This window comes from Phodopus roborovskii, unplaced genomic scaffold (assembly GCF_943737965.1).
Source record: "Phodopus roborovskii unplaced genomic scaffold, PHOROB, whole genome shotgun sequence".
NCBI classification, from domain to species: domain Eukaryota; kingdom Metazoa; phylum Chordata; class Mammalia; order Rodentia; family Cricetidae; genus Phodopus; species Phodopus roborovskii.
In genome coordinates, this window is record NW_026125680.1 from 998,010 (window position 1) to 1,014,513 (window position 16,504).

Below are 16,504 nucleotides of genomic sequence, written 5' to 3' on the forward strand. Positions count from 1 at the left end.
CCGGTATATATAAGAAAAGCCTGCCCGTCCCCACACTCGTTGGAGCGGTGCGGCGCCGGGGACCGTTGTTTCCCGTTCCCCTGTGAGCGTAGCCCCCAGGCACACACTCCCGTCCCCTGAGACTCAGCCTCCAGCGTCCCTCACACAGGTCCGCCCCTCCCCGCGGCCGTCTCCATTGCTCGCGGCCACTTTGTCGGCTTCGTCCCCCGGGGGAGGGGGGGGAGAGAGAGAGAGGGAGAGAGAGGTGGGAGTCCCCACTCTGAAGCAGAGAAGATGGCTGGAGGACGTCTGCTGCTGGGGGGCGACTTCCTGTCGCCGCCGCCGCCGCCCCCCCTCCCGCCGCCGCCGCCGCTGCCCCCCCTCCCGCCGCCCCCGCCTGAGCCAGTGCTGGAGCAGTGGCGCTACAGCCACGAAAGTGACTGGCAGTGGGCTCTGCGGCGGAGCTTCATCTGTCGGCACCTGCACAGCTATCCCGGGGCTGCCCTGGACCAGCTCCTGGCGCTCTCCGCCGCCTGGACCAACCACATTTTCCTGGGCTGCAGGTGAGAGGATGGCGTTGGGAGAGGGGTCTAAGGGTCGGCTTCGGGATGAGGGTGAGGGACAGCCTAAGGGAAGGAGAAGGTCACCAGAGGCCATCCAGATAGGAGGCGGATGATAGCTTGGAGGCTTAAGGTGTGAAGATTTGCTAGGGGACACGGAGAAGCTTCACTGATGGTGGGGGGGGGGTGGGCGACCGTGTTGGCAGTCAATGACATGATAGCGCATGAGGGCTCAGAGATGCCCCTCCGGGACCAGAGATGGAGATAAAGTAGCTCCTGGAAGAGGATTATTGAGTTAGTCGTGGTGATTGGTGATAAATAGCAGAAACAAGGACCTGCATAGGGTCTTCCAAGGATGCGGCATCCGCAGAGGATATTCGATGGGGCTTTAGGGGGAGGACAAGGAACTCCGAAGTTCTAATCCTAGTCTCTTGGCCACTCTCTTCTCCCATCACTCCTTATATTAAACACCCCCCCCTCTCCTTGCAGCCCCCTAGCCAGGTCTTACAGTCTTCTCCTGGGGAGGTGTTGTGTCAGATCTCTGAGCTGCAGTGTCAGGCTTGCTTGTGGATTTGCGCATAATGTACTCAAACAAAGAGATGGATCTATCCGCTGTAAAAATGGATTGCCCTCTTTTCACCTTAAATGGGATAGGAAGAATTAACATTTGGCCTCTGTGTGAGGTTTTAGGGGTGTATATGTGTCTTTCTCTGTATCCTCCCTTCCTAGAACCTGGTGGCTTGGAAAGCACTTTGCATTCTGTGGAGACTGCGGTATGATTCCAACGCAGTTTTTTTTTTTTTTTTTTTTGAACAGGATGCTTGGGTCCTCTGTCCTTCAGAACCTCGAAATTGGCCTTATCCTAGACTAATTGCTTCAGCAGACTGGGAAGCTCCTTTTTTTTTTTAATATTCCTGCCTAATAGTCAATTTGTTTTTATTAGGAAGATGAGAAATTCTGGAAAATGGTCGCATTCAATTCAGCCAGATCAGTTCTAGGAATGACTGTAAACAACGTAGAAGAAATTGTCTGTTTTTACCTTAACAGCCAGTGTGAAACTTTGCTTTGCCCTGTCACAGAATTTTATTTTTTTATCTTCTCTAAGTTAACATAATTTCTACCTCTAGAGATAATGATTATTTCACTGGAGGAGCTGGTTGCTACTGGGAAAGCCTCAACGATTAATCATCAGATCAGTCTAATTTGCCTAACAGTGTTATTCTTGCAATAAAAAGGTACCTTTATCATATAATCCTAAGTCCTAATATCACAAAAATCTACAGGGAATCAAAATCCTAAAACATCTTGAATAGGGAGGACAACCATCCTTTGTGTTCATAACTAAACTTGCCTTCCTGCAATAATGCAAGTTTGGGGGGTGGGTAGACTTCACTGTTTTTCATATTCACACTTTTGTCTAGAAGACATCTTGTACAATATTCTAGGATAATAGCTGCTCATTTAAAGGAGAGTGATAGATGTATACAGATTTGTATAGCACATTACCAGCACTTTCTTATATTAACCACCCTAGAGGTTAGGAGGTATCTCCATTTTACAGCAAAATCAACGAAGGTCAAGAAGTTAAGTTACTGTGCAAAGTCTCATAACTATTTCCAGTCTGTTGCTCTTTCTACTGAGACACAGCTGCCATGTTTGGGAAGGATGAACCATAAAAGCAAGTAACTGACATAAGTCCAATCTCTAAATCTCAGGTTTATATCCGGAGAATAGCAGCTTCATGCATAACCACGGTATTAACAGAAACCAAGCCAATAGTATTTGACCTTAAAAAGCTCAAGCACTCGGGATGTGTGGATGTGTAGCTGCAAATCCTTTGTTTAGAACTTGGTGTGTTGCGATATACCTATATCTTTACAACAGTTACTATAGAGTTCGAAATAGATGAGCTGAAAAGCATTGTTTGCATTATGTCTGATGATTAGAAATAGGAGAATGGAAAGAACCCAAGAGAACTTTGGAAATTAGCAATTCTGTGTGGTCTTCACTTTAAGTAGGCTTTGTTAGCTCTCTCCTTGGGTGAATAAAATCTATGTTCTCAAAGTTGGCAGGGTTCTTGTTTTGTGTGACAGAGTACTCTTTTCTCAAGTAAACTGCAGACACAGCCCTTTGTAAACTCAGATTGTTAATTAGTTGTTGAAGGAATTCCATTTGATTAGGAGCTGGGATGAAAAGAATTTCTGAAATTGTATCTTTTAGCACAGGATGTGCAGGGATTCGGAGCATGTATCATTCCTTTTGGTGATAGTGGCCATTTCCTTGGAACAGATTTGAGAGAGAGAGAAAGAGAGTGTGTGTGTGTGTGTGTGAGAGAGAGAGAGAGAGATGTTTATGTGGTGAGTATCCTTGACTGTGAGGCCAGAGACCCATGTTGAGGGTCACCTCTATCACTGTCTACCTATTTGTTTGATGCAAATTCATGGAATCTAAAGCTCACCAGTTAGCTTAGACTGACTGGATTCTGAGCCTCTTGGATCTGTCTGTCTTTTTTACAATGCAATTACAAACCATACAATGTGTCACCTTGCCCTGGTTTGACATGGTGCTGGTAATTAAAACTCAGGTCCTCTTCTGTAGCAAGTGTTGAACCATCTCCACAACCTTTGAATATCATCTTGATCCTATAATTGTGGTTCTTACACATAAGCATGCATCAAAGCACCTGTTTGGATACTGTATGTGGTAGCACAAGACTTTAATCCTAGTACTCAGGACCTAAGACTGAAGCAGAATGGTGAGTTTAGGGCTTACCTGCATTATATAAGCATACCCTGTCTAAAATAATAACAACAATAATAATCACCTGTTAGGTTTATTAAAAGACAGGTTCCTGGACCCCTACTCCAAGGCTTTGAAATCAGAAGATATGAGGAATGACCTCAATTTTTTTTTTGGTGAGGTTACCAAATGGTGCTGATATTTTTATTTGGAGACCAGAGTGTGAGAAATTCTACTTTATAGGATAAAGTGATGCTTTACAATCTACTTTTTTTTTTTGAGACAGGGTCTCATGCAGTCCAGACTGTCCTTGAACTTGCCATGTACCTGAGGATGATCTGAAAGTTCTGCTTTTCCTGCCTCTACCTCCTGAGTGCTGAGATCACAGGGTACACCACCATGGCCAGTTTTATCTGACGCTGAGGAAAAATGCTAGGCAAGCCCTCTGCCCTCTATCAGTTGAGCTATGTCTCCAGCCCTCCACTCTACCTTTTAATAATCTTTTCCTGTTGTTCAAACAACCAAAAAGCTCAAAGAACCTTGCCTTCACTTTCTCTGCTTTATAAAAGTAAGCAGCCTATCAAGAAATGTTGCTGGATGTGATGGCTCATGCCTATAATCCCAGCAATTAGGAGTCTGGGACAGGAAGAATTTTCCGAGAAATTTCTAAAACCATTTCAAAACATTGGTCTTGTGTCTAATGAAAACTTATTACAATCTTTTGATCAACTACATATATGACACATAAATAATTATGCATATGAAGGCCTAGAGTATCTGCAGTTTTAATTTACAGATTATAGCTAGTGTGTTTACTACTGTATTTGTTTTGTAGGACTGAGTGTAGAACCTATACTCTTCGTGCATGCTATAAAGTATACTACCATGTTCCACCCACAGCCGTTTAAGAAGGCACAATGTCTAGATTACCTGGAGTATACAGTTTTCCAGTTTTGATCCATAGGATTTAGAAGCAGAGTTCTGATGTACAAACCCTGGCTTGATTATCTTTGTTAACATATTAATACGTTAATAGAGAAATAACATGAAATCAATTTTGCTACCTTGACTTCTTTTCTGGAGAATTAGGAAGGTAGATTCCAGGTAGATATGTATTATGAAACTTAACTTTGCACATATATACACAAGTCACTAAAGATGTGGGAGACTTTTGAAAAATTCACCTCTAATCTATACATTTATTATTATTATTATGTTGGGCCATTAAGCATCTTGTAAGTAGTTTTGAATGTCACATTTTGTATTTTGAAGCCCTAAATTTTGTATGTTTCTTTTTGTCCTCCCTGACCCCCAGACAGGGTCTTAATGTGTAACCCTTGCTATTCTGGAATTCACTGTGTAGATCAGGATGACTTTGAGCTCACAGAGATCTACCTGCCTCAGCTGTTTGTTTGTTTGTTTGTTCCAGACAGGGTTTCCCTGTGTAGCCTTGGCTGTCCTGGAATTCGCTCTGTAGATCAAGCTGACCTGAAACTCATAGAGATCGACCTGCCTCTGCCTCCTGGGAGAGTTGACTCAGTGGTTAAGAGCACTTGTTGCAAAGGACCCGGGTTTGAATACCAGCACCCACATGGAGGTTTATCTCTTCTTCAGGCACAAGACATGCATATGGTACACAGACATGGCATACAGGCAAATATAATAATAATAATAATAATGATGATGATAACAAAAGCAGTGTGTGCTACTATATCTGACTTTTAAGTTTCTAATCTCAGCATTTTAAATTTAGATTTAGTAGAGCTATTTAATATACTTGCAAATAACATACAAGAAGCATCTGTTATTGAATATTTACTAAATTTCAGGTGCCATTGTGTATAATAACTTATGTTTCTCTTGTAGCTGTGCACATAGATACAACTTGTGACCATGACACTGATATCTATGAAGAAAAGTATGTTGCCCCTTATAAATAATATTTTAGTAATATGCTAGACATGGTAGTTGAAAAATAACCAAAAGCTTGGTACATTATAAGCTATGTAAAAAACTTTAAGACCTGTTGTAATTCCAGTTTTTCCTTAATGTTTACAACCAAACATAATATAATAGACATACAAATATGTAATATGCATGCATTTAAAAATTATACTTGACTTTCCTTATTAATATTTTACCTCATATTCTATAATACAGAACATTGTATAACCTTTAAAACCCATATGGTAGCAGGCTAGGGAATGTAACTCAGTGGTACAGTCTTTGCCTGGTAATGCTCAAGACTGTGAGTTCATTTTTCAATATGGTAAAAGCAAAATAGAATAGATATGGTAGCAACATAAAGAAAACTCTTATAATAGATAACAGATCAATACAGGTATTCAGTTAGAGAACAAACAAACAAAAAGATTATAAAGTAACTCCTTAAATGATACTAAAGTTATCACTGGTTGAGATGTGAAGTTTTTCTTTATCGATTTACTTTGGAGTTAGAGGTATCATTTTTAGTGCATTATGAAAAATCACTATGGAAGATAGTAATAACTTGACCTTTATCCTTGGATGGGTTATTTGGGGAATTTTAGGAATAGAAATAGAATTCTAGTGATCTTATTAAGGGCTCTAAAATGTTTGCATTGTATTTTGAATAGTCAAGCATTAGATAACATGATGGTCTTTTCCATTCTTATTTAAGCTTGCTGAGCTCCTTTTGTATCGTGACTTCCTAACAAAGGACAGAATCTGGCTGTGTTGGCAACCTACGCAAGGGCTTATTTTTATAGCCTCTGGGAGATGGTGAATTCTGTAACAGTTGTAATGAATAGGGAGCAATAAATAGGTACAATAATTACTGGAGCTGGAAGAAACTTGGAAGACAGTGAATAGAGGGAGCCCTAGGTATATTTCTCATGTGTGTCATATGGTATCTGTACCATTTTCAGTTATACTGCATATTCAGAGTCAGGCTCTGATTGAAGGTCTAGAGAATTTTGACTGGACCCAAGGCAAGTGGTTTGGTTGTACCACCAATTTTTGCAAGTGTGAGATTAGTGTTTTTTAAAAACTGTCAACTTTGGATAGGAGAGATGGTTCAGTGGCTAAGAGCACTATCTGCTTTTTTGGAGGACCTGGATTCAGTTCCTAGCACCCATATAGCATCTCACAAACTATCTGTAACTGCAGTTCCAGGGATTGAACACCTGGTCTTCATAGGCACCACGAACACACATAATACACAGACATATATGTGGGTACCCATATACATACATAACTTTTTAAAGTAATGAATGAATGTTTTTAAGTTGTGTCACCTTTTTGTTTTCATCCCATACTTTAGAAATCGCATTCCCCACATCTGAAAGGAAGTGATGTGTAGAATGTATGATGCTTTAAAATACCTTTTCTGATGCTCACATGAAAGAGTTAATAAAAATATAATTACTCTTGGTATTCAAGTTCTGTGATAGCAGTTGTCTGTAAGAAATATATGTTATAGCTAGCTCCCCATAATCTGTCAATGAAAACTACTAGGTTTTGATTTGTGCTTTACAAGGAAAGCCATCTGATGGTTATGGAGCCTTCTGCACTGAAAGTGGAAGATGTTAATCTTTAACTTCACAAGTATTCATGAAAAGCTGTGCCAGTTGTACAGTTTCAGGACTTTCTTCTCAAATGGTACCAGTTAGGCCAAGGAAGACTCTGAAAATAGGAAGGGTAAGCAGGTGTTCATGTTAACAGAACTTTGCTTGAGCTCATTTCTTAATTGCCATGCAATAAAATTGTATTATCAAGAAACCAATCTAGCCTATTGTGGTCACACCTATACCAGCATTCAGAAGGCTAAGATGGGAGGCTAGCCTGAGATACATATGAGTTGTATATTGAGACTGTCTCAAAACAGAAAGATGGGGTGGGTGGGAAAAAAATGACAAGAAACTTACAAAATTGGTGAGATGCCTTAGGTATTTGTCACTAAGCCTGACAACCTGAGTTTGGTCCCCAGGACTCACAAGGTGGAAGGAAAGAACCAGTTCCTACAAGTGGTCCTCTGACGTCCATATGCACAATGCAGCGCATGTGCAGCCATCTCCAGACACAAAAAAATCAATGTAATAAAGCAAACACAGCCCAGTAGTGCTCTATCAGTTCCCCTCAATGATGATAAAATACCACAATTAGGATAATGATGTTGTCATCACCAACAGATCTTACTCAGAGTTCTGTAGTTTTACTTGTATGTTTGTATTTCATTCTAGTTTTTATTTTTTTGTTTTTTGGTTTTTTATTTTTAAAAAAAACTTTTTTTACATTTCACATACCAATCCCAGTTCCCCCTCCCTCCCTTTCTCCTGTCCCTCCCTATCCACTATATCACCCCCTCCATCCACTCCTCAAAGGAGATAAGACCTCCCTTGGGGGAGTCAACAAAGTGTAGCATACCAAGTTGAGGCAGGACCAAGCCCCTTCCCTTGTATCAAGGCTAAACAATGAGCAAGGTAGTCATTCTAGTTTTTACTTGTATATTTGTATTTCATTATGTATAGTTTTTTGTTGTTGTTGTTGCTTGTGGTACTGAGGATGGAACCTAGATCTCATGTACGTTACACAAGCATTTCAACGCTAAGTGACACCCCAAAACTGCAGGGGTTTTTAATCTATCACTATAGTCAATATATTTAATATTTCTGGACAGGTGAGATGGATCAGTGGGTAAAGGTGTTTGCCGCGTAAGCCTGATGATCTAAGTTTGATATCTGGAACCCACATGAAAGTGGAAGGAGACAATGACTCCAGAGTTGTTCTCTGACCACCACATGTAGCAGGTACCATGGTGTGTGCAGTCAGCCATAAACAATTGGAATACATTTTTTTAAGAAGACCTTTAGTATTCCCAGTTCTTTTAAAATAATTAGCACCCCCACACACACACTCACTGTGACCTATATCTGTGGTTTGTTTTCTTTCTGTTGCTATGTAGTTTTTCTAATATTTTTGTACCAGAGTATTAACCAGTGTTCACCTTTTGAAAGATATCTGGGCAGATTACAGTTAAGCCTAAGATATTGTGAGTATTCATATGCAACTTTTTATATGAATGTTAAATTTTCATTTCTTTGGGGTAAATGCCCCAAAGTACAGTTGCTAGGTCATGTGATAATTAATGTTTGGTTTTGTTAGAAACTGCCAAATTGTTTTCTAGAGGAACTATCATGTTGTAGTCCCACCAGCAATGTCTGAGAGATCCAGTTTCTCTGCATTCTTGCCAGCATTTGGTGATAGGTCAGTGGTGTCTTTCATTTGCATTTCCCTGGTACCTAGTGGTATTAAACATCCTTCTATGTACTCATTTGCAATCTGTCTATACTTGGTGTGTGTGTACATATATACATGTACATTTATGTGTGTGGGTGAATGAACCCACAGAAGCCAGGGTGGGATGTCAAGTGTCAGCTTTAGTTGTTCTTTAGTTATTTTTTGAGACAGGGTCTGTCACTGAACCCAAAGCCCACCATTTTGGCTAGGTTGGCTGGCCAACAAGCTGTGGTATCCACCCATCTGCCCCTCAGTTCTGGGGTTACTGACATTTGTGACCATGCCCAGCTTTTACATAGTTGCTGGGGATTTGAATGTGGGGCTTCCTGTTTGTTTATACAGCAAGTGCTCTTTTACCCACTGAGCCATCTTCCCAGCTTCTCTTAGTCTTTGAAAATTTGATTTTGTTCCTCTTGGGTTTGGAACTAACAACTTCATGTCAACTACATGGTACACATTTTCTCCCAGTGTGTAAAGTCTGTAGTTTGTCCTTTTTTGTAGAATCTTTTAAAGCTGACAAGGCTTTAATTTTGATTAGGTCCATTTTACCATTGTTTTCCTTTTTAAAGATTTACTTATGTGTATGCATGTTTAGCTTGCCTGTATGTGTGTATCATGTGCATCCTGGAAGTTCTGAAGTTAAAGATGGTTGTGAACTGGCTCTGAAGTTATGAGCACTTGTTAGCTGCCAAGTGGGTGCTATCAATTGAACCTGGGTCCTCTATAAGAAGAACTACAAGTAATCTTAAATGTTGAGCTGTCTCTCTAGCCCACAGTTTATTTTATAGATCATGCTTCAAGTGTCAATTCTAAGAACTGCTTGCATAGCCTAGAACCTGAAAGTATTCTCCTACTTTTTTAAATGAAAGTTGCATAGTTTTATACTTGATGCTTTTGTAAAGTGAGGGTTAGGTTTATCTTCCTGGTTTTTACATATAGGTGCTAATGGTTGCAGAGACTCTTCCTCTGTGGCATTTGTGCCTTTGTCAACTACCAGATTTAAAATATTTATGTGAGTCCATTTCTAGCTTCTTCTCTGTCTACACCTCACCAATAGACTTCTTGTGGCAATCATTTTTTCCTTAACTGGCTGTAATGCTTTTGTAAATGATTTACTTGGGGCTGGAGAGATGGTGTTCTTAAGAAGCACACACATCAGGCAGCTTGCACCTGTAATTCTGGTTTTAAGAGATCTGATGCCTACGGCCTCCCATGGTGCCTGCACTCCTGTGTGCACACTTCCCCAGTGAGTACACACAACTAAAACTAAATCTTTAAAACAGATTTTCTTTGCCAATACTTTGGTGGTTTTGAGATAATTTCAACAGGAAAATTCAGGACAAATACTTGCTTTCTCCCTTTACTATTGACTTGTTTAGAGACAAATCAGTTGATTCCATCCATTCACAAAAGGAGATCAGTAATGAGTTTGTAAGGATGATAAACATAGATTTTAAACATATTTGTTATATTTTAACTCATGCTAGCTATCATTATTATTATTGATACTCAAATTAGCTCATGTTTTGCCAGGAGTTTATTCTGATAGGCTTCTGAGTCCACTTGGCACAACTTCTATAACCTTTGACTGCTTCTTTGTAAGAAGGCCCAAGATCTCCCAGGCTTTTCTTAGACATTTCCTGCCCCGGACTTGAATGCATTTCTCTGAGAAACATGATTTTAGCAACCCAGCTGTCCTTAACACTCAGTATTTTGGTAAAGATATAAATGTATTTGTTTACATGTAATACATATATGAAAGAGGAAAATCATGAGTATATACTTAAATATTCAATTCATATGTTAAAAATAAGGTTTTGGCTAGAAATTATACCTATATGTCTTTTAAAATATGTGTTATGTTTGTGGCTGGGTTTTTTGTTTTCGTTTTTTGCCTACATAAATATCTGTGCACAACATGCATGCCTGTTGCGCATAGAGGCTAGAAGAGTATTACATTGTACACTGTGAAATGGGAGTTATAGACAGTTGTAAATAGCCATGTGAGTGCTTGAAATCAAACCGGGGTTCTCTTGAAGAGCATCCAGTGCTCTTAACTGATTAACTATCTCTTCAGCACCTATATTTGTATATTTTATGGAGAAAACCTTGCTCTTGATGCCTAATGAGTAACTTAACTACTCATTCTATAGGTAAATGTTTTAGGTCTGATTCTTTGTTTATCAAAATGCCCTGCTGGTAAGTCCTGTGGGAGCAATGATAAAAGACTGTCTCATTTAGAACATTTATAAAAAGTATACCCATGCCTGTTTTAATTGTATATTATATTAATTTATAGATACAGCCCACGCTTAATGGAAAAAATTCTTCAGATGGCCGAAGGTATTGATATTGGAGAGATGCCATCATATGATCTGATGCTGCCCAAACCTTCCAAAGGTCAAAAACGCTACCTTTCAGCCTACGATGGTGAGTATAACTTGTTTCTGGGAGGTGGGATTTGAAGAAATGTGGCTTCTTAAAATGATATGAGTGTGGCGTGTGGCTTCAAATAACACTGATAGCATTGTATTCTATGCAAAGATAAATGTTTTTTTGAATTTGGTTTTGAGACAGAGCCTCTCTGTGTAGCCCTGGCTGTCTTTGAACCCACTCGGTAGACTCGAATGGCCTAGAGTTCACAGGTACCCACCTACATCTGCCTCCCAAGTCCTGAGATTAAAGGTGTATGCCTCCATGCCTGACACAGATAAATGGTTTCTAACTTTACATACAATTTTTTGAGTATGCTAAAAAGAGCTGAAAGTACAGAATTCCCACTATAATGCTATCCTTGAAGTCTATGCTGTGGAACCTTCCTCTAAATAGAAGAGTTTCATTCTGAGATCATCTGTGCATCTGAGTAATTAGATATTCTTGGATAGGTCCAGACGGACCAGCTTTCTACAGAGGGGTGCTATAGGGAAGAAGCACTAGTTTCTGGGATAGCCCTAGTAATAGTTCTCTGTGGCTTCAAATGTGGTAACCCCCAATAATCATTAGTTCCAGTTGTTATCTGTTCCAGAAGTAAAGGTAGCAGCCTTTTGTGCAGGACAAGTCAGAATCAAGGTTTTGGTTGAAAACTGTTTATTTTTGATACTATAGTTACAATTATGTAAAGCACTACCATAGAGGCACTCATCTCTGATACAAAAGAAAAAGGTTTAGTAAGTACATCTGGTCATCCATCATTTCTGTTTCGTTAGAATCATCTGGAGTTCTTCCAGGAACCTTTAAGCACAGGTGGTAAGAGATTGTCCTAGCATATCCTTTTGGTACAGGTGAAGAGTTCATGTCACCTGTGTTTTAGCTCACTTGTTGTAATTTCATCTCCTAGTCGGGCATGGCAGCAGCCTGCATACTTGAGTTGATGAACTGTTTCCTATTAAGAGTCTTTCCTTATGCATGGAGAGAGAGGAAGCGTCGCCCCTTATGGTAGAGTCTTAGGGCAATATGAATCCCTTCACCCAAGTGATTGGGACAGACCTTGTACCAACAGTGCAGCTTTCAGATAATACAGTTGGTACTGTTTTCCTGCTTGGTTCTTTTGAAATATTCCCATTTTAATGAATTGTAAATTTCACTCATTCTATAGGTCAAAATCCTCCTAAAAAGCAAGCTGGTTCCAAATTCCATGTGAGACCTCGTTTTGAGCCTGTACATTTTGTAGCTAGTAGTTCAAAAGCTGAAAGACAGGAAGATCCTTATGGCCCTCAAACAAAAGAGGTAAATGGACGAACACATTTTGTCAGCATGCCAAGAAACTTCTACCAAGATTATACTCAAGACTCTTTCAGTATACAAGATGGGAATTCTCAGTATTGTAATTCATCAGGATTTATTTTCACAAAAGAGCAGCCTGTAACAACCAACATGTATTATGACAGTAGGAATCCTGCCCCAAGCAGCACATCCCAACAGGCAAACTGTCAGCCACCTCCAGAGCCTTCTTCTTCACAGATGTATCCTGAGTCGGTGGTTGCTGAAAAACAGTATTTTATTGAAAAGTTAACAGCAACTATCTGGAAGAATCTTTCTAATCCAGAGATGACGTCTGGATCTGATAAAATTAATTATACCTATATGCTAACTCGTTGTATTCAGGCATGTAAGACAAACCCTGAGTATATATATGCTCCTCTAAAAGAAATTCCTCCTGCTGATATCCCCAAAAATAAAAAACTTCTCACAGATGGTTATGCTTGTGAAGTTAGATGCCAAAATATCTATCTAACTACAGGTTATGCAGGGAGCAAGAATGGGTCTAGGGATCGAGCTACTGAGCTAGCTGTGAAACTCTTACAGAAGCGGATTGAGGTTAGAGTTGTCCGGCGGAAATTCAAGCACATAATTGGAGAGGACCTTGTAGTGTGTCAGATTGGCATGCTTTCGTATGAATTTCCCCCAGCTCTGAAGGCACCAGAAGACCTGGTAGTACTAAGAAAGGATGCTTCAGGGCAGCCTATTTTTAATAGTTCTGCCAAACACTGGACCAATTTTGTCATTACAGAAAATGCAAACGATTCAATTGGCATCCTTAACAATTCTGCCTCATTCAACAAAATGTCAATTGAGTACAAGTACGAGATGATGCCAAATCGTACATGGCGGTGTCGAGTATTCTTACAAGATCACTGCTTAGCTGAAGGTTTTGGAACCAAGAAAACAAGCAAGCATGCAGCTGCTGATGAGGCTTTGAAGGTTCTTCAAAAAACACAACCCACTTACCCATCTGTCAAAAGTTCCCAGTGCAACTCGGGCTCTTCACCTAAAGGATCTGGAAAGAAGAAAGATATAAAAGATCTTGTAGTTTATGAAAATTCTTCCAATCCTGTGTGCACATTGAATGACACAGCTCAGTTTAACCGAATGACAGTTGAATATGTCTATGAAAGGATGACAGGACTCCGCTGGAAATGCAAAGTGATTCTAGAAAGTGAAGTCATTGCAGAAGCAGTTGGGGTGAAGAAAAGTGTCAAATATGAAGCTGCCGGAGAAGCTGTGAAAACCCTCAAAAAGACCCAACCAACTGTCATTAATAACCTGAAGAAAGGGACTGTTGAAGATGTGATTTCAAGAAATGAAATTCAGGGTCGCTCAGCAGAAGAAGCTTATAAACAGCAAATCAAAGAAGATAACATAGGAAATCAACTGCTGAGGAAGATGGGTTGGACAGGTGGTGGTTTAGGTAAATCTGGTGAGGGCATACGGGAGCCTATCTCAGTCAAAGAGCAGCATAAAAGAGAAGGACTGGGACTAGATGTAGAGAGGGTCAATAAAATTGCTAAGAGAGACATAGAACAGATCATCAGAAACTACGCCCGCTCTGAGAGCCACTCAGATTTGACCTTCTCCACAGAGCTGACCAATGATGAACGGAAGCAAATACATCAGATTGCTCAGAAGTATGGCCTGAAGAGTAAGTCTCATGGGGTGGGCCATGATAGGTACCTGGTGGTGGGTAGAAAACGGCGGAAGGAAGACCTACTAGATCAACTCAAACAGGAAGGCCAAGTGGGACACTATGAGCTTGTCATGCCCCAAGCAAATTAAGATTTTACAAAGTTATCTTGTAAATGCCACATGAGGCACATCTACCAATAAAAAAAGCTACATATTCTGGTTGAGGAGTATTCATTCTTAAAATGTTTCACCTTGTTCGTTTCATATAGTGCTTTATTAGGTATTGGAACCTGGAGAATTCTGTCCACTTGTATTAGCTTAACCCAGCAGATGAATTGTGCAGTTACTGTTTGTGTCTTTCATATTGCTGTCTCTCAGATTATAGTATGTGTAAACAAAAACACCCATCTAAGTGCAATTTCATCCTGAGGAAAATAATTCACATTATAAAAGGCACAGCAATCTGCAACAATATATGAAGTCAGTGCTGACTCTTAATTAAATTACAGCTAATTCCAGATTTACTTAAAATGTCAGGTCATTTTGTATTACCAATTTTCATCTTTGTGTGAAGCCAGTTATAGAACGTTTAACAATAAATTGTGTTGTATATGTAAATGTCCTTACCAACTAAATGATGTAAAACTTTCTTAAAAGTAATTTTAGTGTGTGTTTATTTATAACTTCTACCCTGTGATTTCCAGGATATTAGAAGTGATTTATTGTATCTTGTGGTATATGACTTTTAACAAATTCTAGTCTTCATGCTGAGAGAGCACTACTTGAGAGAGATGCCAAAAAGTTTCCAAAAAGCCTTGATTCAATCAGAAGAAAGGAAGCTTGAACTGTTTGTTCTTGGTGCCTTGCAGAGAGACTCAGAGCAACTCTCCATTGTAGCTTTCACACGATCTGTGCACCACATCCAAGGCAACCACAGTTGTGGTAGAGCCTGATAAAAGACTGAAGATACATTGGTGCTTTGATGAAAAGGTCAGTTGGCTGGTCCCTCTCTCAGAAAGCTTATTACTCCCCAAAGCCAACTTTGTAACATACTTAAAACTGCTATTTTCACTTATTTCTGGAATGTAAAAATGTATAAAAATAAAAGAGTTAGTGTATTCTTCCTGAATAAAAAGGAGCCAAAGTTGATGAAAATGGTGGTGTGCTTCTTTCTGGAGAGCAGCCTAGTAGCAACACTTTGGGTCTTTGGACAAAGAAAGTGATGGTTGCACAAAATATTTCAGTCAGAGCACACATGGATAGATGTAATGATTTATCAACTGTCCCTCATCACGTTTGTTTTCTTGTTTAGGTTTTTTTTCTTGTATGCCAGTATTCTAGTTTATTAAATCTTTGGTTGTTTACTTTTATGTGGTTTTACTATATCTTATATGAATCAAGTAAAGCCTTGCAATAGGACAGATGAATATTATTGATGGTTAAACAACTCCAGAGAAATGATGGTAAGGACTCAAAGGTTGTTTGCAGTGACCTTTAAAACAGATTTTATTTTTTTATAATGTGTCTGTGGGGGGTGGTATATGCATGTGAATGCATATGCCCTTGGAGGCCAGAGGTGTCAGAGCTGGCAATACAGGCACTTGTGAGCCTCCTGACATGGGTGCTAGGGACTGACTCTGGTCCTCTGGAAGAGCAGTGTGTGCTCTCAACTTTAAGCTATCTTTAGCCTCCATTTGTAGTGTTCATGCTGGCCCACAATACATAATAAATTCCTTTTTTGCCTCCCTACTCCTTTTTCTATTTTATGCTAAATGTGTATATAAAAATACAGATTAGCTTTTATACATAGACCTCTTACATGCGCCTGCATTGGATAGCACAGTACAGCATCAGCTTTCCACTCTTTTTTTCCATACCATAGTGTATATACTTCATTAGTTTTGGTTGAAGAGATGTACATTTTAGTTTGGTGTGTAATACTTTAGCAAATACAGAGAACTATGGTAGAACCTTCATAGATTTTATGATTATAATTATTTTTTTACCTGCAAAATTCACTCTCATCTGGGAAAGTTGTGGTACGGGTACTTAGAACACTGTCTTTGATTCTCTGAGTGACAAGAGATGGTTTTTAGAGATTATAAGATACAAATACTTGGTTTGCTTCTCTCTTACATGTCTTCCAAAATGATTTTTTTTGTTTAGAAATAGTCACTTTACATATCAATGTCCCCTCTCCCTCCTCTCCCCATGCCCTCTACCAACCCCTCCCAACACACTCTCCATCCACTTCCCAAGGATAGTGAGGCCTTCCATGAGGGATCATCAAAGTGTCACATTATTTGGGGCAGGGCCTAGACCCTCCTCTGTATATCTGGGCTGAGAGAGTATCCCTCCATAGGGAATGGCCTCCCAAAGTCCTTTTGTGCACTAGGGTTAAATACTGGTTCCACTGTTAGAGGTCCCATAGACTGCCCAGGCCTCTTAACTGACACTACATTCAGAGGGCTTGATTCAGTCCAATGCTGGTTCCCCTGTTTTATGACTGGGGTCCCTGTGCTCTCACAAGGTCAGTTCGCTGCCTC

At 39.8% G+C, this 16,504-nt stretch overlaps 1 protein-coding gene across 1 annotated transcript; it reads left to right on the top strand.

Moving 5' to 3' along the window:
- Positions 1 to 273: 273 nt before the first annotated feature.
- On the top strand, positions 274 to 14,150 carry Nkrf (NFKB repressing factor). Its single transcript, XM_051178396.1, has 3 exons — positions 274 to 542; positions 10,855 to 10,985; positions 12,151 to 14,150. The coding sequence occupies exons 1-3, from the start codon at positions 274 to 276 to the stop codon at positions 14,106 to 14,108; spliced, it is 2,358 nt and encodes a 785-aa protein (XP_051034353.1). The 3' UTR covers positions 14,109 to 14,150.
- Positions 14,151 to 16,504: the final 2,354 nt, after the last annotated feature.

Coding starts and splice junctions, on each gene's coding strand:
- Nkrf (XM_051178396.1), top strand. CDS start 274: ATGGCTGGAGGACGTCTGCTGCTGGGGGGCGACTTCCTGTCGCCGCCG. Junction 543..10,854: donor CACATTTTCCTGGGCTGCAG/GTGAGAGGATGG, acceptor ATTAATTTATAG/ATACAGCCCACGCTTAATGG. Junction 10,986..12,150: donor CTACCTTTCAGCCTACGATG/GTGAGTATAACT, acceptor CTCATTCTATAG/GTCAAAATCCTCCTAAAAAG.